Below are 22,856 nucleotides of genomic sequence, written 5' to 3'. Positions count from 1 at the left end.
CTTGGCCCAGAGTTAAATGGGCAGCCGAGAAGAATTCTCAATGTGGAACTGGAATAACAAGAATGAAGGATCGTCTTCTAGCATTACAGACCTCGGCAATATGGAGTTCTGGGGGCAGAGAGCCCGAGTCACTTGGAAATTATATACATATATAAAAAGAAAACAAACTGTTGGATCCCATTTTCCTTTGAAGTACGCTTGGCGTGGGTTAGGTTGTGTACTTGACCCGGACTTTTAAAAGGTCGCCTTTTAAGCTCTCCATCCATTTCTCATACTGCCAGAAACCCTGTCTTGCCCACTCTTGTGTGGCCATTCCTATCAATATGGGCTGATTAATCGTGAACGGTAATTGACCGAGCGGGCTGAAGGACGGGAAGACTTTCAGCGCCATATTGTTCATGGGCTTTACCCTCCCCCAGATCTTTCTCCTTCAGTCACAAAGCAGACCTCAACTTCTACAAGTTCAAAGTGCAGTCAGAGCTCTCTGCTTTTGTTGGGAATGAGACACTCTGTGCATTAGATGAGGGCAGAGGAACGGAAAATAATGGAAGGATCGCCAGACCTCTTAAATTGGATGTTTTTTTTGTGGAACCGAGAGAAATCAATTTTGTGGACTTGTTATTGTTACTTATTAATGGTAGCATATCACCTCATAATTCCATGCCATGGTATATGCCAGGAATTCTTCTCTTTCCTTCTTTCTTTCTTTCTTTCTTTCTTTCTTTCTTTCTTTCTTTCTTTCCTTCTTTCTTTGCTTCTTTGTTTTTTTTCTTTCTTTCATCCTTTGCTTCTTTCCTTCTTTTTTCCTTCTTTTATTCTTTCCTTCTCTTTCCTTCATTCCTATCTCCTTGATTCCTTCATTCCCTATCTCTTTTTCTTTCTCTTTCTTTCCTTTTTCCTTTGCCCTCCCTCCCTTCTTTATTTTTCTTTTTCTTCCTCCCTCCCTCCCTCCCTTCCTTCCTTCCTTTCTCCTTTCTTTCTTTCCTTCCTTCCTTCCTTTTTCTCTATTTCTCTTTTTCTCTTTCTTTCCTTCTTTCTCTCCTTTTCTTTTTCCATCATTCCCATGTCCTCGATTCCTTTATTCCCTTTCTCTTTTTCTTTCCCTTGCTTTCCTTTTTTCCCTTGCTCTCCCTCCTTTCTTTATTTATCTTTCTCTTCCTTCCTTCTTTCCTTTCTTCCTACTTTTCTCCTTCCTTCCTTCCTTTCCTACTTCTTTTACTCCTTACCTCTTTTCCTGGTTTCCTCCTTTCTTCCTTTCCTTCTTCTTTCCTTTCTTCCTTTCCTCCTTTCTTTCCTTCCTTTCTTCCCTCTCTCTCTCTCTCTTTCTTTATTCCTTTCCTTTTTTCCTTCCCTTCCCTTCTCTTTCTTTCTCTTTTTGTCTATTTAAATCCCTAGATTCCTGTACTTCCCAGTTCAATTGGTACTCCATCTATGTTAGTCATCTTAGTTATTAGAGCCACTCTCCAAAATTACTTCATATTCAAAACATATTTGTTTCTCATTACTTTTATGGATGCAAGTTGTTTCCCTAGGTGAATGTAAGTTCCTGGACTTATGAACTATTTCATCTTTATCTTTTATATCCCTAGCCCCTGGCACAGTGCCTGGTATATTTTTGTTGTTATTATTTAGTTATTTCAATCATGTCCAACTCTATGGGAGCCATTTGGGATTTTCTTGGCAAAGATATTAGAATGGTTTGCCATTTTTTCCTCCAAATAATTTTAAATATGAGGAAACCGAGGCAAAATTTTTTAAGTGACTTGTTCAGGGACACATAGCTAATAAGTGTCTGTGGCCAGATTTGAACTTGCCTTCCTGATTCCAGATCCAATGCTCCATCCATTGTATCATCTTGTTGTTCCATCTGGCACATAGTATGTTAAATAAGTGATTGTAGACTCACTAAATATCATAGTGGACAACATGGTAGATTTTGAATCAAGAAATCTGAGATCAAATCCAGCCTCAGAAACTTACTAGCTGAGTAATTTTTGTTAAGTCACTTCTTCTTGTTGTTTTGTTGTTGTTTTCTTTTGTTTTTTTTTTCCTTCAATTTCCTCAACTATATATAATATCCCCTTCCAGCATTGATGTGAGGACAAAAGGAGAACAGCTAGATGGCTCAGTAAATAGAGCACTAGTCTTAGAGTCAAGAGGACCTGAATTCAAATCTAGCCTCAGACACCTAACACTTACTAGCTGTGTGACCTTAGGCAAACCACTTAATCCCAATTGCCTTGCAAAAACAAAACACAAAAAATTAAAAAGAATTACAAGGAGACAGCCAATGATGCTGCTGCTGCTGATAAATCAATTAATAGAACATGTTTATTGAAAAGTTTGAAGCTATTTATCCTATTGCCTTTTGATACATTTGCTAGAATACTGAGGAACACATAGAAATCAAAGATGGCTAGCAAAACCTAATTGACACTCAAAGATTATGAGTTGGAAGAGAACTGAGTGGTCATCTAGTTTAATTCTTTCATTTTAAAGATGAAGAAACTGAGGTCCATACAAATAAAATGGTGATAATAATAACAGCACTTCATAGAGTTGTGAATATCAAGCAGGGTAATCAATAGATTCAGCCATGAATGTTTTTAAAGCAATTTCTAAGTGCCAGAGCCTACACAGAGCAATGGGGTAGAAAGAAAGGCAAAAACTTGGTCTGTGCCTTCAAGGAGCTTATAATCCAATGACAACATTTTTACGATCATGTGAAAAAAATTGAAGCTATAGGAAATGGAGATATTACAATAATTAATTACCCAAAGTGCCAGGGAATAGACTACAGAAATGGAATTGAATGAGGTCCTTAGAGTCTAAATCTAAAGCTTTTTCCCAATATCACATTGCTTTTCTAAGACCCAAAGAAATTCTTTGTTCATTCTTTTTCCCCCTTTTTGTTTCTATGATTACAAGTCATTTTTCAAGAGATCTATCAAGGTACCAAACATCAATGAAACTTCCAAACAAATCTGGATCTTGGTGGGTTCAAATACGTGAATAATCCTATCTTAAAACTAAACTCCGTGTCCATTCTCCTATGGAGGAAAGTGTATGGGAAGGGGCAGAGGTCTCTCTGAGAGCATCCCCTGAGAAAAAGTGAGCTGAGGCGAGGGCTCCCGGTGGAGAATGGCCATTCGACATTGTTGTTTCTGTGTCAGAAATCCAAGTCCTGCGCTATTAGGTTTCAAAGACAAAAAAAAATTGGTGTAATTGGAGTAAATGACTGCTTACGGCCGGCCCGTCCTGGGTCAGCCATTGACTGCGAAGGGCACAAAAAATAGCCACCGATATGTCATCTTTGAAGATCGGGTCTGTTCATTGTCCTTCCTCACCAATGTCATCAGTTTAGTCCTCTTGCCCTGGATTTCCCTTCTGGTTGGGATGCTTCCATTCTCAATGCACGCCGACGCAAACAATAGGCGTCCTTTATTGACAAATGGCTCTCTTATTGATCCATTTGACCCCTACACATTCACATTTTAAAATTTTATTTGGAAAATGCAATCTCTTGTGGGTTGAGCACAAGGGCAGCTCCAGTGGGTGAAAAATGGGTCATTTTCTACCCCCCCCCCCACCTTCCTGGGGGATGACAGAAAGGCTCTTTTTAACAGGATCTTTCACCACCATCTATCTCAAGTCACCTCCTACTGAACTTAAAGTTGAAGACTCAGGGTCGGAAGGGAAAGAAAACAATAATTAAAGGGGAAAAGTTGATTGAGCTTGGTGCCCCCCACCCCTCTGCTCAGTCTGATTAGAACACAGCTGTGGGCTCAGCCCATGACATAATGGAGCTCTTCCACCATAAGTCATTACTGCAATCATTTCCTAATGGATTTTGTTTTTCATCAGGTAGACTCCTAAGTGAACATGAACCCTTATAGAGCTGACTAGGATGGCCACCCCTCCCTAAGAATCTGATTAAATTGACTCTAAATGAAGATTACGGGGCCCTTGATGGAAGCTCCAGTGGGCTTAATGGACAAACAGAATTAGAGAGTGACCCAGAAATGTTTAGGCAGTTTCCTTTTACTGTGACTGTGATAAGTGGCAAAGCAGCAAATTGTAGCAGGAGAACTTTCAGTAATCTTGGGTTCCGTTAACTGTACGGCAATTCTGAAAAGAAAACATTTATCTCTTTAGTCTTTCCACTTCATTCTCCCCTAGGCCCACCCCCAACCTTTTGAAAATTCCATTTTTTTGTGTTTTATTAGCTGTATCTTGAATACCTCCTACAAACTGAATGACAGTTTAGGGCTATTAAATCTGTTCTGAGTACATATTTTTTATCCATTGTTAACCTTGACTAAATGTATGTGAACAAATGGCCCTCTCTCCCCCCATTGTTGCCTGTATTTGTTAAAGTAGTGATTCCCTTTGACGTTTGTTTAGGCTGCGGCCTTGATAAAATGCTGGACATGGTACACTCTTCCCCCTTGGCATTCAGCAGGCCCTGAGCAGCTTATTTCTCTTTGCATTATCTTATCTTTGCTAGCATACTTGGGGCTTCCTTTTCATATTTTATTTTCAGTCATGGACAGGATTGCTTTAGACTCGGCAGATAGTAGCCTTTCGATGTTCTAAAGACACTCTTAATATTATGCATTTTCAACTTCTATGGCGATCTCAGGTCAATATTATGAACTTTCTTGTTTCATTCTGAATAAACAAAAAAGAATGGAGAAAACCAAAGATATAGTCAAGCTGTTAAGAGTTTGCTTTGAGTTGCTTCTGGAATAATTCAACATACATCTGCTATATGCTAGGCCCTGAAGATTACAAAGAGAAAATAACATAGTTCCTGCTCTAAAAAAGATTTATTCTCATGGGGGGATCATAAGATCATAGATTCAGTGCTATAGACAAACTGGTACAATCACCCCATTTCTACATGAAGAAACAGGCCCAAAGGATTTTCTGAAGGTCACATAGGCAGAAAAATATGTTCAACATAACTTCAGAAATACAGATGGAGGCATCAAGAAAAGTTTCAGGTGGAATAATGGCTCCACAACTCCTTTTTTTTTTTTCCTGAGGCAATTGGAGTTAAGTGACTTGCCCAGAGTCACATCACCAGGGAGTATTGTGTCTGAGGTCAGATTTGAACTCAAGTCGTCCTGACTTCAGGGCTAGTGCTCTATGTACTACACCAACTAGGTGCCTCAACCCCATGACTCTTATTGAGCATTTTAGCCATTTATTAAACTACATGACTCTGGGTAGAGCCCTAGCCCTAGGCTGAAACACAACAAACTCTGGTTATTGAGAGAGTTTACCGTGAAGATGAATCAAATCCACTGTAACTTTTTTTTTTTTTTTTGGCTCCACTCTTTATATCCCATGTACTTCTCCCAATGCTTGATTTGTTTTGATTCCTGAAGAGGTGTGACAACAGCAATTTTTAATTTTGTAATTCTTAAATGGTCCGATTCCAATATCCACATTGAAATTTGATTCATATGGAAACTTCCTGATTTGAATCTTGACTACCACTTTTCTCTTAATAGTTATCTGGAGATCTAATATTAATCGGGATTATTTTGCATTAGATGGCATTTGCACATTGACTGACCTACACAAGTAGCCCCTCTGAGCCTCAGTAAAATGAGCATAACCTCAAGGTTGACCCTGTTAGCCTTTTGTGATAGTCAAATAACATAGATCTGCATGGATGATGACCTTTCCATGTCATTTTATTCTGTCATAATTCTTCCTATATTTTATCCTAAATTCTCCATAGACTATTTGTATAAATAAACAAAAGACCTTTTGGTATCTTGAAGGTACCATGAAACTGCTTGGCTTATCTTCCCCTAGCTTCCATTCATGAGTACCCTTTCTCTTTCCCCTTTTTCATTTTTGTTTGTTCTTTTATAATATTGATTAATTTTGTTTATATCATTTTGGTTTACCGGTATCTCCTTTACTTGACCCCACCCTCAGTCATGTCTTGTAACAAAAAGAAAAAGGGGGAAAAATCCAGCCCAACTAAACTTCCCCACCCTCTCTGGTCACACATGTGCATAATATGTCATATCATTCATCTTTAGAGACTATTATAATGACAGGGATGACATTGTTGAAAATGACAATCATATAATAGTGTCAGTGACTTACATGTATCATTTGATTCAAAAGGCATTTGTGAAGTGTCCAAGGTACAAGACATAGAAAAGTCAGAATGAAATCTTTCCTTCCCTCAGGGCGCTTATGTGGGGGATTGGAGTCAGGGAATAATATATTCATAGATTAGAAAATACAAAATATATGCAAAATAAGCACAACATATTCTGGGGTGGGACATTAATAATTATCCCATTTAATACTCAGAACAACCCTATGGGGATTACTATTCCCATTTTACAGAATGTGAATGGCTTGCCCATAGTCATGCAGCTAGTAAGCACTAAATGTATGCCTGATATTCAGATTTGATGACTCCTAAGCTCATGCATGTACATTCCAGTTCACCATTCTGTCACTATGGCAGTCTGTTTCTGCCCATCATATTCCTATCCTTTGTCCTTTGGACTCTCTTCTTTTTCTTCTATGATTTTCTGTACTGTACCACCATCTGGCATTTTGGGGAGAATATTCATGTTACAAAGAGAAGATTGTGTTTTTTAATTGGTAAGCTGCTTTATCAAATTATTGTAAAACCTACAGAATTTCCAAAATACAGCCACCAATGCTCAATTCACCTCTTATTCCTCCATTCTCATCCCAGATCCTGGTCGTCCTCACACTAGCCAATGGTACATCTGTGTGCTCATCTAAGTTCTCCCACTCCAGCTCAACAGGCCTTCTTACAACTTCTCATGGAAAATCCAAAGCATCTTGCTTTGCACTCACTGTGCCTTATACCCCAAAGCTTCTCCCTCCTTATCTATAGCTCTTAGACACCTGGTTTGTTCAGTATCAAGTTGGAGACCCCTTACACATGAAGACTTTATTGGTCCCCTTTCCCAGCTGCCAAAGTCTCTTCATCTCCGGTCCTGGACAGGTCCTTTCTGCTGGTTTGTAGATGGGCCAACTTCTTTGAAAAATGGAGTAATTCTGATTTATAAACTAAAATTTATGGTCAAAATTCAAAATGATCTCAGTGTTATATGAGGAACACTTGATAAATAACAAAACATTAAGTATGAATTATGATGATTATTATCACACTGACTCAAATATACATATGTTGATTTCAGTATATGTCGACAATATTTTCTTGTCTTATTATTTCTTTGAAAATGGGGCAGTTCCAGCTTTTGGACTACAATATATGGTCAGAATTCAAAATTATTTTAGTCGATGGTGAGGAACACCTGATAAATAATAAAACACTCTACGTTATGATGATTTATTACTATACCACACTGGTTCAAGTATACATATATTGATAGCATGGGAAAGTGAATAGAGAGATGAGATTGAGCTTAGAGAGAAAAGATTTGAGCTTGGAGTGAAGATTTCAAAACTGATTTCTGACATTTACTACTTGTATGAACCTGAATAAGCCACATCAATTAGAATTCTCCATAGGCTTTAATACTAAGTACCCGAGAAGTTTAGATGTGCTTATGGCACTGAACAGCCACGACACCGAGAAAATCCAAAATATTCTACATTTTCCTAAGTCACAGATTCTGTCTTTATATAATTTTTACAATTTTTTAATTAGGCTAACAGATGAAGAGAATGGTTTAGTATAGAGAATGAGGGTTTCCTTGGAAAGGAAAACAGTAATGAAAACAAAGGAAATATTTTTAATTAGAGGTGTTTTTAAAATAACTGGGTAAATTAATTTTGCTGGGAGTTCAATGGAAGTATTACGCTGCTATTTACATAACAGATTAGATGGCCAAAAAAAGAAAAAGCTACTAAGAGCCAAAAGCATTACTTTCTATGAATATTAATGCCAGAGACTGGCTTTTAAAAAAACCCTTCTAAAATAAATGATTTTTAAAATGTATTTTTATTAGCTCCATTTATTAAACAACAATTGGGAGTGAAATCACTGTTAGCATCTAGCTGGAATTTTCCTCGGTAATGCATTTTTCTTGTAGTTGACAGAAGAGCTAATTAAGAATTATAAATTATCCCAGTCCTCTTTTGTGATGTTTTTGCAAAAGAAAAAGATAAAAAGTTCTTGAAATTGAGCAGAGGCCTCTTTTTGGCATCTCAGGTGGACAAGGACAGAACAATCCAGACTTAAGATGGCGTGGGGAGATGTTGTGAATGGAATCTGGTCATTTGATACAAATAAGGAATTTTAAAAAGTAGATTATGGCCCCAGGAAAATGCAACAAAGAATAAGTGGTAATCAGCCAAAAAGACAGTCTCTAGTCAGACCATTAGGATGTCTTTTATTGGTGATGATAAAAATCACACCATTTAAAAATTAGTTATTAAACAACTATTGTATGCAGAGAACTAAGCCAGATGATGGCAAAGTAATGATATACACACAAATCCAAGACAGTTCCTGCCTTTCAAGAACTTACTTGATAGGTGTGTTGTGTGATGAATAAGAGGGGAGAACACAACCATCCATCAAAAAGCATTGATTAAGTGTCTACTGTATGAAGTATCTATATGTACATATACTCTGCAAACATGAAACAGCTAAATGACTCAGTATATAGAGTACTGGGCCTGGAGTCTGGAAAACCTGAATTCAAATTTGGTCTGAGACATATGTGACACTTTGGAAGTCAATTAACCTCTGCTTGCTTTAAACCACCGGGAAAGGAAATCTAAACTACCCCATGCCCAGTTATTGGCAGACTATCATCTGTGAGGTCATGAAGAGTTGGACAAAACTGAATGGCTTAACAATGTGCTAAGCTTGGAGAGTCAAGGACAGAAATAAAACTTCCTGGCCTCAAGAAGCATATATTCCATCACGGGAGATAACATGTAGGTTCAGAAGTATACAAAATAAATTTTAAAAATGACAATTTGGTGGAGAGAATTCAGCAGCTGGGAAATTGAGAAGGACCTCATGTGCAAGATTGGGTTAGAACTGGTTCAGTTTGGAATTAAACTTAGGTTTTGAAGGAAAATAGGTTAAGTATATGTAAAACATATATCAAGTTGACTCTGGGAAATTTCTGAATATATCATATATATAATAGCCCATATCCAGGTTTCTATAAACGGGTAATACGATCCCTAGGTCCTTGTTCTTCTATGAGCTGTATGTAGACCAACAAACTAATTTACTACCTTATGAACTCTTGAAGGAAGGCTGTATCATTTTTCATCTCCTTCATTAATGGATAGCCCACTACCTTTCTAAAAGCTCATGTCCTCAGTGAGGGTATACATTATCCCATATCATACTGCATAGAGTGGGTGAAGAAAGAATGGTGTGATAAAAAAAATAGATGCATATAAAGGTGGTGTATTGGTTCTAAGCCCCCCAACGTCATGGAATAGACCAAATGTTCCATTTAGGAAGAATTCTCTTGGTATCTGGGATACCCATCCTAGATGGACACCATGCAATAATAAAGGGGCAGTATTGGCTATTGTGTAGAGCCTTGGACTTAGAATCAAGAAGACCAGTAGTCACATGTTGCCTTTAACACATTCTAACCATAGGACTGATTCATTTAACATTCCAAATCTCAGTTTTTTCATTTGCATGATAAATATAATGGTGTTTCTAGTACCCACTTCAGAGGGTTTGGGAGAAATCAAATGAAATAATATAGGAAAAGTGCTTTTTGAGCTTTGAGGCATTAGAGTAATGGCAGTTAGTATTATAGTATAGAGCTTGTGGTGGCGAGCTCATTTTTTGATAGAGTTCAGATAGAAATAATGTCGGGCTAGTCATACTTCTAATATTGTTCTCTTGTGGTCAAAGCTAAGCAGACTATCGCAAAAGTGGATAAATGATGATTTTTTTGTATTTGAATAAGACTATTCAAATCCAGGCTTGTTTTCAGTAGGATCCCTGCAAGCAACATCAGAATAACTTCAGTAGCAAAGAGAAGAATGGGGATGATTAATCTTCTGGCTTTTTACTACTTCTCTATATTTTGGGAGCTTTTTCTTCTGAGTAGCTTGAAGGTTCTTGTTCATTCATTCTTCATTGTCTAGAGCACAAATATCACAATAATATCGCAGTGATGTCTTGACTTGTATGTGAATTGGTTTTAGGTAAGGCAGGATGATTAATATTTGTTCCATAAAGTCTTCTGAAGGGCCATTTTATTCCATTGTTGGATATAAGCCATTTCAAGACCTTATTCAAGTATAAGTTCTTTGTGTTTCAGTCTTCAACTCAAATGCCACAGTCCTGCTACTCGACTTGATTATTGTTCAATGGGATGATTTCTGCTTGTTCTAAAATCATTTCTACAAAGTTTTAACTTGAATTTTGAGCAGATCTATCAATGTGGTTCTTTCTTTCAGGAAAGGGAGTTATTAGTCTTTCTATTTCTGCCTTAGGCTAATGGTCCGTGTATTTATTTCACTTATGTTGTGCGGTTTTTTTAGGAGAGTTTCCAAATCTTATATGGTCCATTTTATGGTTCTGAAAGTGTTCATTAAATTATTATTGTTAACAATGTCATTATACTTGGTCCAGGAAGTCGCAGATTAGCCATTACCATCGATGTGCTCAGCTTCCAGCTTCGATGTATTCTAGAAGGCAAATTCAGGAAGCCAGTTATAGAGTCAAGCCAAGGCAAGTCAAGAAGCATTTATGAAAAATGTAGTTATGTGCCATGCACTGTGCTAAGTACTGGGGATACAAAGAAAGACAAAAACCAGTCCTTGCTTTTAAGGAGCTCCCAGCATGATGGGAATGGCTTGCAAAAAATTGTAAATAAGCAAGATATAGACAGGATAAATTGGAAATAATCTAGAGCAGATCAGATGACACATTTCTCCCTGAGCAAGAGCCCTTCATCATCATTCGTACTGCTACAGAAAAAAATACTAGCCTTAGAGGGCAAGGAATAGAGTTCAAATCTTGGCTTTCCCACTTATTACAAGGGTGATTTTGAAGAAGCCATTGTCATCTCTTGAGACCTCAGTTGTTCCATCTGTTTATGGACCTTGACAATCTCTAAAGTCCCTCCAGTTCTAAATCCACAATCTTATGACCTTGCAGTAGCCCCTGAATGGGTGATCAAAGGGGAAAGTGTGCCTCAAGATCATACCTAGAAATGATGCTTAAGTATGGAATTGTAGTGATATGAAAAAAAGAGAAATGGAAGAAGGCAGAGAGTGTAGTGATGAGGTACTTAGCATTGGTATGAAATCTATTTAATATTTTTTTTTCTTTTTTCCATGAGACAAGAGTTTTAAGAGGACAAGGTTTCTGTTGGCGTTGTTCAAGGGGAAACTGATCTCAAAAAGAACAGGGATTTATGGGAGTTTGGGAATGTGCTATTGATTAATAGGATGTTGCCATGTTTACTAAACACATTTGTACTCAGGGATTAGGCCCTTCCTAATGAAAAGGCTTTCTTTTAGCTTTTTCACTCCCACAAATATTTTCAAACTAATTTATCCTGTTCCTCCCCCAATTCTTTACTAAGGATGACTGGAATGATATGGCAATATTTTTGCTCCATCACCTTTTCAAATACATAATGTCAAATGAATACAAGAAACCGGTTATAATGTAAACAGGAAATGATAAAAAATGAGAACATCTAAGTGCCTGAAAAATGGGGAGTGTTTATCTAAAATTAATCCACGGTCTCATAACTTTGAAAGCAGAATAAATAGGTTGTATTTCTTTGACTCTCTTGGAACCATTGCCCCCAAATATTTACATTTTTCCTGTGCCGATGCCAAGACCCTTGGACAATTAAAAAAAAAGGACCCCAGTGATTTCTTTAATATGGAAAGGGCTGCATTGGGTGGCTAGTGGTTTCCATGTTATTAGAGGATTACACTGGCAATCACACTGGGGATCTTAGATAGATGATTCTGATTTAATCTTGGGATTAGGTTACATGAAACAGATGAGTCTAGGATCATGCCCTTGACCTTGATTTCAATATTCTTTCTGCCTTACTGTATTCCTCCAAGGTCAAAATGATAGGATCGTACAATTTCAGAGGTGGATAAGTCAGAGGTGTGTATTTTTAGACAGTGGGAATTCTTTCTCTAATATTTCCCAGGCCAAGCCATATTGAGTCATTGTCTGAGCCCTCATTAGCTCAGCATGAATGTATGTATGTGTGTTTGTATGTGTGTGTGTGTGTGTGTGTGTGTGTATAAAATTCATTTTTAAAATAGCTTTAATCACTAATTGAGTGTTACCTTAGTCAAACTGAGACCAATTAAAGGCTTTAGTTTAAAAAGACCAAGGTCTCCCACTGCATCTAGTCATCTCCAATCATCCTGATTTATACCCTGCCAATGGACTCAGATGGCTCTGGAAGAGAAAATAAGACAGGTGATCTTGTTCAGCTTTCGCTCGCTTAAATCCAATTCACTTGCATGTCACTCCCCTGATGTCTTGTTCTTCTTTGAGAATGAAGAACAAACAAGAAGAATTTATATTCTCCAGTGTCAAAGTCTGTTGTTCATCTTGCCTCTGTAGTAAAATGATGACCAAATAAGGCAATATACAAAAGCATTCAGCATAGAGCCTAGCATATAGGAGATGCTTAATAAGGACTTGTTTCTTCTTCTTTTTCTTTGTTTTCCTTCCTTCCTTCCTTCCTTCCTTCCTTCCTTCCTTCCTTCCTTCCTTCCTTCCTTCCTTCCTTCCTTCCTTCTCTCCTTCCTTCCTTCTTTCTCTATCTCTTTCCTTTTCCTTAACACTTAACATAGGACCTCACAAGTAGTAAGTAATTTAATCAATACTTGTTGAATGCCTGAATCAGATGTGGCTCGGTTTCTGCTGAGAATCTGAAGACATCTGATGATGTGTACCTTCTGAGGCAATTTATTTCCTTTGGGAGAGCAACACTTGTTAGAAATGTGAATAATAATAATAATAATAATAATAATAATAATAATAATAATAGTTATACACACACACACACCCATGACTTTAAGTCTTGCAAAGTTTTTTACATATTATCTCTTTTGACACCCAACCACTCCATTATTATTATATTCTATTATTCTATGTATTATTATTACAGTTGAGGAAACTGTGGCTGAATGATAGTAGATAATCTACCCCAAGTAAACAAAGCCAGTATGCAGCTGAGGCAGAACACCCAATTCACTCCAACCAACTGGAATTTTTTTTCCCCTTGAAATTAAATCAAAATATATCTCCTTATGTCTTCTGTTAGACATAAGCTTCTTCCAAATGAAAAGCCTCCTTCCTCTGAATTAATCATCTGCCCCTGATTCTTTAAATAGGACTTCCATTCACATCACCCTCTTGGTTTTCCTCGTTTGGGAAGGCTTGTATGTCAGTGTCCTTGATAAAATGTGACACCTGAACTGGACTCAGTACCCTGGACAGGATTCCGCCTAGCAACAGAGATGGTCACCTCTTTTTTTTTCTGGAAATGACTACAGGCTCCAGACTATGGCCCGTCAAGTGTTTTCTCATCTTATTCTGTCTTGTATTGAGATTAATGTCAATGAAAACCTTTAGCTATTTTCTTATATTAACTCCTTTATAGGCACCTGGCCCCCCATCCTATCCTAATGCCATAGAGTTTTTGAACCCAGGTGTAGGACGTGGTTCCACAAAGTAGTCAAGTATAATAAAAACTAAACCAGTAGAGAAAAATATAAAGTCTTTTACTTTATAAGCACAAGATGGGAGATGGAGGGTTATATGACAATGTCAGAAATGGGAAAAGGTCTGGGGCCCTAAGGAGACTGTAACCTCACTATGATTCACCAGTGTAACTTGGAAGACCCTTTTCACTGGCCGTCTAGACCAGTGGTATCTGACTCAAATAGAATGGGAGCCCCTAAATCAGATTTCTGGGACACATAGTGGCTTCTTGTTGTTTAGTCTCTTCCACTGCATCTGATTCTTTGTGACCTCATTGGGGATTTTCTTGGCAAAGATAATAAAGTAGTTTGCCACTTTCTTCTCCAGCTCATTTTTCAGAAGAGGAAACTGAGGGAAATAGGGTGAAGAGACTTGGCCAGGTGCACAGAGCTAGAATGAATCTGAGGCCAGAGTTGAACTTCGCAAAGTGAGTCTTCCCGACTCTCTATGCACTATGGCACCACTGAGCTGCCTTATACTTAGTTAGATGATGTAGAAAACCACATTTTAGCTCTATCAACATGCTACTGTATTTCATGTATCATGTAAAATATTTCTCAATTACAGTTTAAACTGAGCTCTGAGGACGTTGGGGACCACAATGGGGCTGCGTGTTTGATGTTAATCATACTCCCAGCTGGTCTCCCTTTAGATGCTCTTCCATCTTCTTCAATCCTTCTTTCATACAATCGCCAATATAATTTTTCTGAAATGTACGCGTGATGATGTGATTTTCCTATGCAAAACTTCCACTGATTCCCTATTACCTCTAAGATAAAACCAAAACTTCTGTGTGACAGAGATCTTTTCACATTTCCCGACTTCTTATTATAGTAAGATAGTTTTAAATATGCATGCATTTAATAGGAAACACCAATATTTAATAGAGAAAGAGAATGGCCTTCGCAAAGTTTGGGTTACTCTTGGTAGACCAGATCGGCTTTAAGCTCTCCTTTTTGGATATTCTTTGTTGTCTCAGTTAGTGCCGGGGGTTAAATAAAATCTCTCAGTCGGGGATCTCTAGGCTTAGGAGGTGATGAATCTCCTGCTATTTAAAGAGGAATCACAGTACCTGAGCTGCAAGGATAAATACAGACGAGTAGGTATATTTACTTATTCAGGCAAATAGGTACATACCATGCTACACACACACACACACACACACACACACACACACACACACACACTACCCACTATAGTATATATTTTATATAGTTGTATACACAGAGATTACATATACACACACACTACATACTACAGAATGGGCTTTATATAGTCTACATGCAAAGATTGTACATATACACTATGTACTATAGTATGTATATGAATTTTATACACACATACATTACATATACTGAGTATCATAGTATATGTTTTGTATAAAATACTCAATTATACACACACACTACATACCATAGTATATATTTTATATAGTTTGCACACAGCTTACACACACACACACACACATACATTATGTACCATAGTATATATTTTGTATGCTCAGAGATTATACACACACTACATACCATAGTGTATATATATTTATATAATATGCACACAGATTACACACACACACAGAAATACACATACGTACACACATTATGTACCACAGTATGTTTTATATAACACACAGAGAGTATATACACACACACACATACTGAGTACTATAGTATATGTTTTGTATAAAATACTCAGAGATTATACACACACTACATACCATAGTATATATTTTATATAGTATGCACACAGTTCACACACACACACACACAGTACCATAATATTTACTTTGTATAAAATATTCGGAGATTATACACAGAAATACACATATGTACACACACTATGTACCATAATATATTTTATATAGTGTACACACAGAGATTACACACACACATTATATACCATTGTATATATTTTGTATAATATACTCAGGGATTATACATACACACTGCATACCATAGTATATGTTTGATATAGTGTACACACAGATTACACACATACATGCACTGAATACCATAGTATATATTTTATAGAGTATTCACAGAGATTATACACACACACACACATACACACACATCCATACCTACATACATTCAAAGATCCATAAAAACACACAAATGTCTATGAACTTCTTCCTGGTTTCAACCCCGTACAAGAGTTGGCGTTGGAGAGCTAATCCTTAGAGGTGAGTCCGTAATTCCCAGAGGCAGAGAGCTGGTGAGGGCAAACTTTCTGACCTGAGGGACAGCCTCTAAAGACACAAGTTAGAGATGAGAGGATATGTATGTGAAACAACAAACAAGCCAGTCTGGTTGGAACACAGACTCATTCTGGAAGGGGAGATCAGAGCCATATTGCAGAGGTCTTTGAATGCTAATACATTTCCTCCCAGAGGCAATTGGAAGCCACTGAAGTTTCTTGAAAGGAGGAATGACTTTGTCAGGCATGTTTTAGATATTTCCGTTGGTAGCTGTGAGGAGGATGAAATGAAGAAATGAGAGCCGGAATGTAGGGAGACTGAGTGCATAGGTATTATTATAGTCTAGACAAGAGATGATGGGGGTCTGAACTCCTTTGGTGCTGAGAGAAATCATTTATTCACTATTACTGGGGGTCTTCAAAGAACAGAGCCAAAGATGGTGCTCTCTCCAAAGGAAGTGTAGAATGTTAATATACCAATGACTTGCTGAAGAGAAGGCATGAGTTAAGGGGGTGCGAGTGGGGGGTGCAGTGGCAACCTTCATCAGCAAAAAGGAGGAATTCATTAATCCATGGAGGAGAGCCATTTCCTTGTTAGGGCCCGAGCAAATTCCAGATTAAAACTGGTTACGGGTATTACTGTAGAAAGGAGTTGGAAGGAAGAGAGGAGACAATTTCTATCCCTTCGGAGAAAGCAATGAGCCAAGATAACATAGGAGTTAGAGTGTTGAGATTTTTTTTTCTTCTTAACAAATTTAAAGGAAAGAAGTCATAGAGGGGCAATTTGAGGGTCTGTGTCAAGAGGAAAACTGAATGATGGGAAATGTGACAGAGCCCTGCTGGAGGAAGAGAGGTCATCCAATGGAGATTTTAAAGAAAAATAAAGTATGAGTTATTCCTCGGGCATGAAGATTATAGTAATTATATCATATATTCAATATAGGGATATTTAGGTGCTATAGTGAATAAAACATCAGGCCTGGAGACAGGAAGATCTGAATTCAAATATATCTTCAGATATTTCCTAGCTGGGTGAATCTAGGCAAGTCACTTTACCCTGTTTGCCTCAGTTTCTTCATCTGTAAAATGAATTGGAGAAGGAAATGGGTGCTCCATTATCTTTGTCAAAATCTTTATCACAAAGAGTTAAACATGACTGAAGAGAGCAAACAACAAATATTTTGATATAATTTGTTTTTCTGTAATATTACCTATTTAACTTCATGTCTTTTCAAACTTTATTTCATTTAGGGGCTCCTAGGTGGTCTGTGACGCAAAAAGACCAGAATCCCTTGAGTTAGACCAGCAGGAAGCTCCAATCTGTTCTTTCTCCATGCATTTGTTAATTCAAAAATCAAAGAGAGATTCTGCCCCAGGAATCCCCTCATGGTATTATCCTCCCAAAATTGTGCCATGGGGCTCAGATGCCAACTGTGGGTCGCCCAGTATTTCCGGTGCCCTCTGCCTGAAACAATGACCGGTTTCTTTCTCCTCCAGACAGGAAGCCCTGCTGGCTGCCATCAGTGAGAAGGACGCCAACATAGCCTTGCTTGAACTGTCTGCCTCCAAGAAGAAGAAGACGCAGGAGGAGGTGATGACCCTGAAACGAGAAAAGGACCGTTTGGTGCACCAGCTGAAGCAGCAGGTGGGTTTGCATGCAGGCACACACTCTCTTTTCTGGCCACAGGCCGGGCTCTTCTCGAGGCTTCGTGTCTTAGCTGTTTGACCTTGCTCGGTCTTCCTTACACAGACATCATCAGCTAAGACAAGGCGGGCTGATGGTGACCCCCAGCTGTCACTCACAGCATCCTGTGGCTTCTCCGTATCCCCAGCCATGCATGCCGGCTTGTGTGACCACGTTCTATGTTCCCACCCTTCCATTACTGCTTCTTTTCCTCACTGAGTCATTCTCAACTTTTTCTTTCCCTCATTGGACCTCCTCCAAGGTTTGCCTAAATCCTAGCGACTCCTTAATTACGTTTGTGAATCCTCTGTTACTATTTGTGTGACCTTGGGCAAGTGACTTAGCCACTTTGTGCCTCAGTTTCTTCATCTGTAAAATGACTGGGACGGACTAGAAGGTCTTCAAGGTCCTTTCCTGCTCTGAATCTATGATCACCTTGTACGATATGTGTGCTTCTCTACACACAGAAGCAGCCCCTTTATTCACTCGCCCCTCCTCTGCTTCCCTCAGATCCCTTTGTCTGCTTTTCCTTCTTACAGATTCTCTCCTTAAACTTTCCTCCCCCCACCATGCTCGATCTCTTTATTCTCTGAATTCTTGTTCCCCATGGTGAGGTTTGATCCTTGGATCCTTCGAAGCTTCAGCACCATGGAGAGCACCTTGACCTTCCCTCCTCCCTCCATGAACTTTGAGAAGTCACCTCCCCAGAGCCTGGATGATCAATGCCTTTTGCTAACACCTTTGGCTCTTCCTGCTCTCTCCTTCCAACTCCTCCCAGATGTCCGTCCCTGTGTTGAGGTAGACCCCCCTCTTGCTCACAAAGCCCTTTGCTTTCTGCCAGATGCTTTGCAGTGGGTTTACCTGGCAATTGGACACTAAGCTATCCTAAAATGAATCCTTGAAATATTCTCAAGTTATTTATCCTTATAAATAACTTGAGACCTTTCGCATGCAGTGGTTCCCGAAGCCCTCCCTGCCCCCAGCCCCAGCTTCTTTCCTTATTCTTGAGTTCTAAGTTTGGAAGGTCTCTCTCTCCCTGGTGGCCTTGACCTCCTGAAAGGCTTGCCCCCTAGGAAGGTCAGCACTTTGAAATGGCCTGTAGGGGATTTAACTCTCTGTTGCCTCACAGACTGCATCTGGGCCAAGATGAGTCCTGGGGCCGTCCCAGTGGTTCTCTGGTGCACCCAGGGTGACTTTAGTCACGGAACGCACGTCCCCGATGGGTGGCAGGGATGATGGGGATCAGGGATCCTCAGGGGGTGCTCCTTGTTTCCCCCTTTTCAGGGTATCATTTTTTGCCTGGCTGAGCAGACTCCTAGCAAGCCTTGGCCTATGTGGCTCTTCAAAGACTCATTTGCTGTCCAACATGGGGGATCATTTTGCAGACCGGCATGGAGGGGCTGGCAGAGGGAGGAGGGTATCCTACATCACAATTCCTTATCTGGCGCTGTGCATCCTGTCCTTGAGATCTGCAATCACTCAGCAACAGAAAGTTAAGAGAGAGCCTGTCTTTCCCTCCTTTCTCCAGTCTTCCCCCATGGGCCCTGTCGTCGGGCCCCCTGCACTTAACCATTGTAGCTTTCTCCTACAGGTTTATAGATATAAGAAACAGCCCCAGAGCATGAGCATCCCACCCAGCTGTGATGCTGGCTTCCTCACAGACATTGCCGCCACCTACCTCGGCCCCAGCCGTGACGCACACATGATCCCAAAGCCTCAGGTCAGTCAGCTGTGGAGGAAGCCTTTCCTGTCCCCCCCCAACCATGCTAGAGGTCAAGGCCAAGGCCAGGCAGTGACCCCTCGGCTGTGTTGGTCTCCTCCCGTAGGCTCACCTTGGCTGAAATTGTGTGGATGAACTGCAAAGCATTGTGGGCAGTTGTTGACCAGGCAATAGGATTTTTTTTTTTTAATTTCGGAGTTCTCTAAAAATCCTCTCCCTTCCCAACTTATCTCTCTCTTAGTCTTGGAGCCATGAGGTGATTAAAAAAGAAAATAAAAGGAAACAGAGAAAAACAAGCCATAAACAAACAATAGGAGGGCAAAACAGTGTGGTTTTTTGAAGTCTTTTTTTTTTTTTTTAATCATGGAAATGTGTTCCGGATTCCTGGAATGATTGAGCCGAGCACTTCAGCTTGCTCCTAGGGGAATGTACAAAGTGTTCCTTATTTGCAACAGGCTTGATTTTATGGAACATGGAATGTGTTTGAAAAATGGTCAGTCTGGGGAGAGAAATGCCACGCGGGAGCAGATCGGGGGGAGCCATAGCAACGGGGAAAGGAGCAGAGGCGGGCGGCCTCAGGAGCCGTTGGCTCGGGGAGGGAGGAAAGCGGTACCCCAGGAAGACCCTCCCAGCTGGGGCAGCGTGGCATCCTCGATAGAGGGGCCCCTTGTCTTTGATCAACTGCTTGAGTCAGAAATAAGCCACATATGGATAGTCTCGCTCAGATAAATTAACAAGGGGGGACCGCTGGGAGGGATAGAGGGCTACCAATTGAGCAAGAAATCAACAAGCGCTTATTAGCACTAATGATAATCATAACAGCTGGTAATGGCACGCTGCTTTAAATTCTACACAGTCCTTCAGCAAGACCGGAGTTTGAATCCTGTCTTACACCCTGACTAGCTGCGTGAGTCACTCAACCGCGCGTCTTCCTCACGCCTCAGCTGTAAAACGGGGTAACGATAGCACCTGCCTCCCAGACTTGTTCTGACAATAAAATGAGACAGTATTTGTAGACTAGTTTGTAAATTTTAAAATAAGCTTTAATGCTACATAAATGTAATTCATTATTAATTACCTTTGTTATTGCTGTTGTTAGTATCATTCTTATTATTGAATCCTACTGTGTGCTAGACACTGTGAGTAAAATGACAAAGAATGCAATAGTCTCCCTTATAAGGAGCTCACCTGGGGGAAAAGACCATATATATATATATATATATACACACAGAGAGAGAGAGAGAGAGAGAGAGAGAGAATAATAAGTGGAATATCATTTGAAGAAGGAGATTAATAATTGCTGGAATTAGGGAAGCTTAATGATTAAGAATTAAAGATTATTGACTGACAGCCTTGATGGAAAAGAAAGTGTTTGTGATACAGAGCGCCTTCTAGGGACGGGGAATGACCAGTCTAAAGACATGATGGGGGGAGCTAAAGAGTGGGATATAAAGGGGCAGAGAGAAGTCCAGTTGGGCCTGCCTGTAGATTATGGGAAGGGGACTAACAGATCTTGAGAATGGAAAAATGGTTTGAGGACAGGATGTATAGGAGGTTAAAAACTAAATAAAGCTCATATTTCATTTTCTGCCAAGACATTCTAGGTATATCGTGAGTTATTTGGAAGGATGACGATTGATAGTGTCCAGCTGGGGGTCAAGAAAACCCTGGATTAAACTCCATCTTGGACATTTTGTATCTGTGTGATCCTGAACAAAGGACTTAACTGTTGTCTTCCTCATTTTCTTCCACTATAAAATGGGGATAATAATAGCTCCTACTTCAAGGGATTTTTGTGGAAACCAAACGAGATAATGTTTATAAAAGTATTTTTTACATTATTGGCCACATCCTGGACATTTGATAAGTTCTTGTCCTCTCAGGATCCTTATTTATAAAATAATAGTAATAACAGCACCTCTCTCAGGATTGTTGAGAGGCTCCAGTGAGATAATGTATGAACAGTGCTTTCAGATCAAGAAAATGTCAGGGAAATGCTGTCCATCACCATCTTTCTCAACCTTGCTGTGTCAGCAAAAGAGCTTCACATGAATCTTTATTCTTAATTCCTCATAACAAGTCTTTTTCTCATCAGCTTCAACAAGACAGTTCCCAGGGCCCTGTTCTTCTTGCTCTTCTGCCCAGTGATATACTCAGCAAGCCACATGGTCTCTGGACAGACGGGGAGTGGCAGACAGGTTCCACATGCTAGTTCCCAGAGCCCATGATCAATACCCAATAATTGCAAAACAAAAGCTTTTTTTGAAATCATTGGATTGCTAAAGCTCATAGCTGGAAGAGACCTCCAATAATCCACCTGAGGCCTAACCGAGGTTCCACCCTATAATATCATCCAATCTTTTAAAGACTTCTAGCAGATGGCACCTAATTACCTCCTTTATTCTACTTGAGAATAAATTCAATTGCTATGAAGTTTTTCTTTTCTTTTTTCAACTTTTCTTTAACTTTTTTCAATGAACAAGCGTTTATTTTCTCTATCTCTGACATCCTCATTACCTAATCATAAAGAAAAAGAATATTTGGAATAAATATTCAAAATCAAGAACAATAGGACCATATTGGTCATATCCAGAAACATACATCTCATATTATATCATGAGCCCCTTACTCTGAGGTGGGACACAGCCTTCATCATTTGTCCTTTGGAGTCATAGATGGTAAATGCATTGAACAGGGTTCTTAAGTCTTTCAAAACTGTTCATTCTTACATTGGTGTGATAGAATCAATTGTTCTGATTCTGCTCACTTTCCCTTGCATCCATTTCTACAAATTTCCCCAGGTTTCTCTCATATATTCCTTTTATCCTACATCTTCCCTGTAACAATTGCTCATTGCTACAAGATTTACCATTGGGAAAAACACAATAAGTCCAATTGCTCTTTTGCACTCCAATCCTAAAGAAAGGGGGCTTTAGTTTCCACCTCCCAAGTACGTTATTCTTCAGTTCAGATATCCCACATTCCTTTCACTAGTCTTTGGGTGACATGACCCTAGGTGCCCATTCCTAAGCTCACTGGCCAGGATCTGGCAGTTCCATCCTCTTCCTGCTTCTCCAATCAGGGCATTTACTCATCCCCATTCCTGAGGTATCTGTCTCATTCTGCTCATTTTCTTGGAAAATAAGTTATTCAAGAGTAATGTATGAGTGTTGCTTTGGTTCCTTAAGTTCTTTTGCTATTATTTTAACCTGGTTTTATGAAAGATAGTCAAAGATTTTGCCTAGGATCATCATCCGTCACTAATGGAGAGTAGGTGGGGACTGGAGTTATTTATTATTATTCTTTGGACTAAAGAACCCCCAGGCGAGAAAAGCTCCTCTACCAGTGGAAGTCATTATGCTATCCCAGAGTTGCCTCTATCACAGAGAGGTCAATTGTTTTTCTTGGGGTCCCACATGCTTCAGAGACAGGATTTGAGTTCAGCTTATACTGATTTTAAGGTCCGTTCTCAAGCCATTGTAGCATGTTGGCTCTTTAAGGTGGCCAGATAAAATATTTGATAATGTATATATTAG

General features: G+C 39.3%; 1 protein-coding gene across 10 annotated transcripts in view; it reads left to right on the top strand.

The window, feature by feature from the left end:
- ERC2 (ELKS/RAB6-interacting/CAST family member 2) overlaps positions 1 to 22,856 on the top strand; it is a 985,497-nt gene that overhangs the window by 685,655 nt on the left and 276,986 nt on the right. For 6 of the 10 annotated variants that reach the window (XR_007950813.1, XM_051979082.1, XM_051979112.1 and 3 more), the window contains one exon: positions 17,414 to 17,561. Coding sequence is in view for 9 of the 10 variants with exons in the window: in XM_051979082.1 (XP_051835042.1) it covers positions 17,414 to 17,561 (148 nt within the window). In the remaining variant the exon portion in view is untranslated. Of the gene's footprint in view, positions 1 to 17,413; positions 17,562 to 19,191; positions 20,506 to 22,856 lie in introns of those variants that run through there. The other 4 variants (XM_051979055.1, XM_051979064.1, XM_051979037.1 and 1 more) reach the window with 2 other exon arrangements.

This window comes from Antechinus flavipes, chromosome 1 (assembly GCF_016432865.1).
Source record: "Antechinus flavipes isolate AdamAnt ecotype Samford, QLD, Australia chromosome 1, AdamAnt_v2, whole genome shotgun sequence".
Lineage (NCBI taxonomy): Eukaryota > Metazoa > Chordata > Mammalia > Dasyuromorphia > Dasyuridae > Antechinus > Antechinus flavipes.
This window is presented reverse-complemented; position numbering and strand designations above follow the sequence as displayed.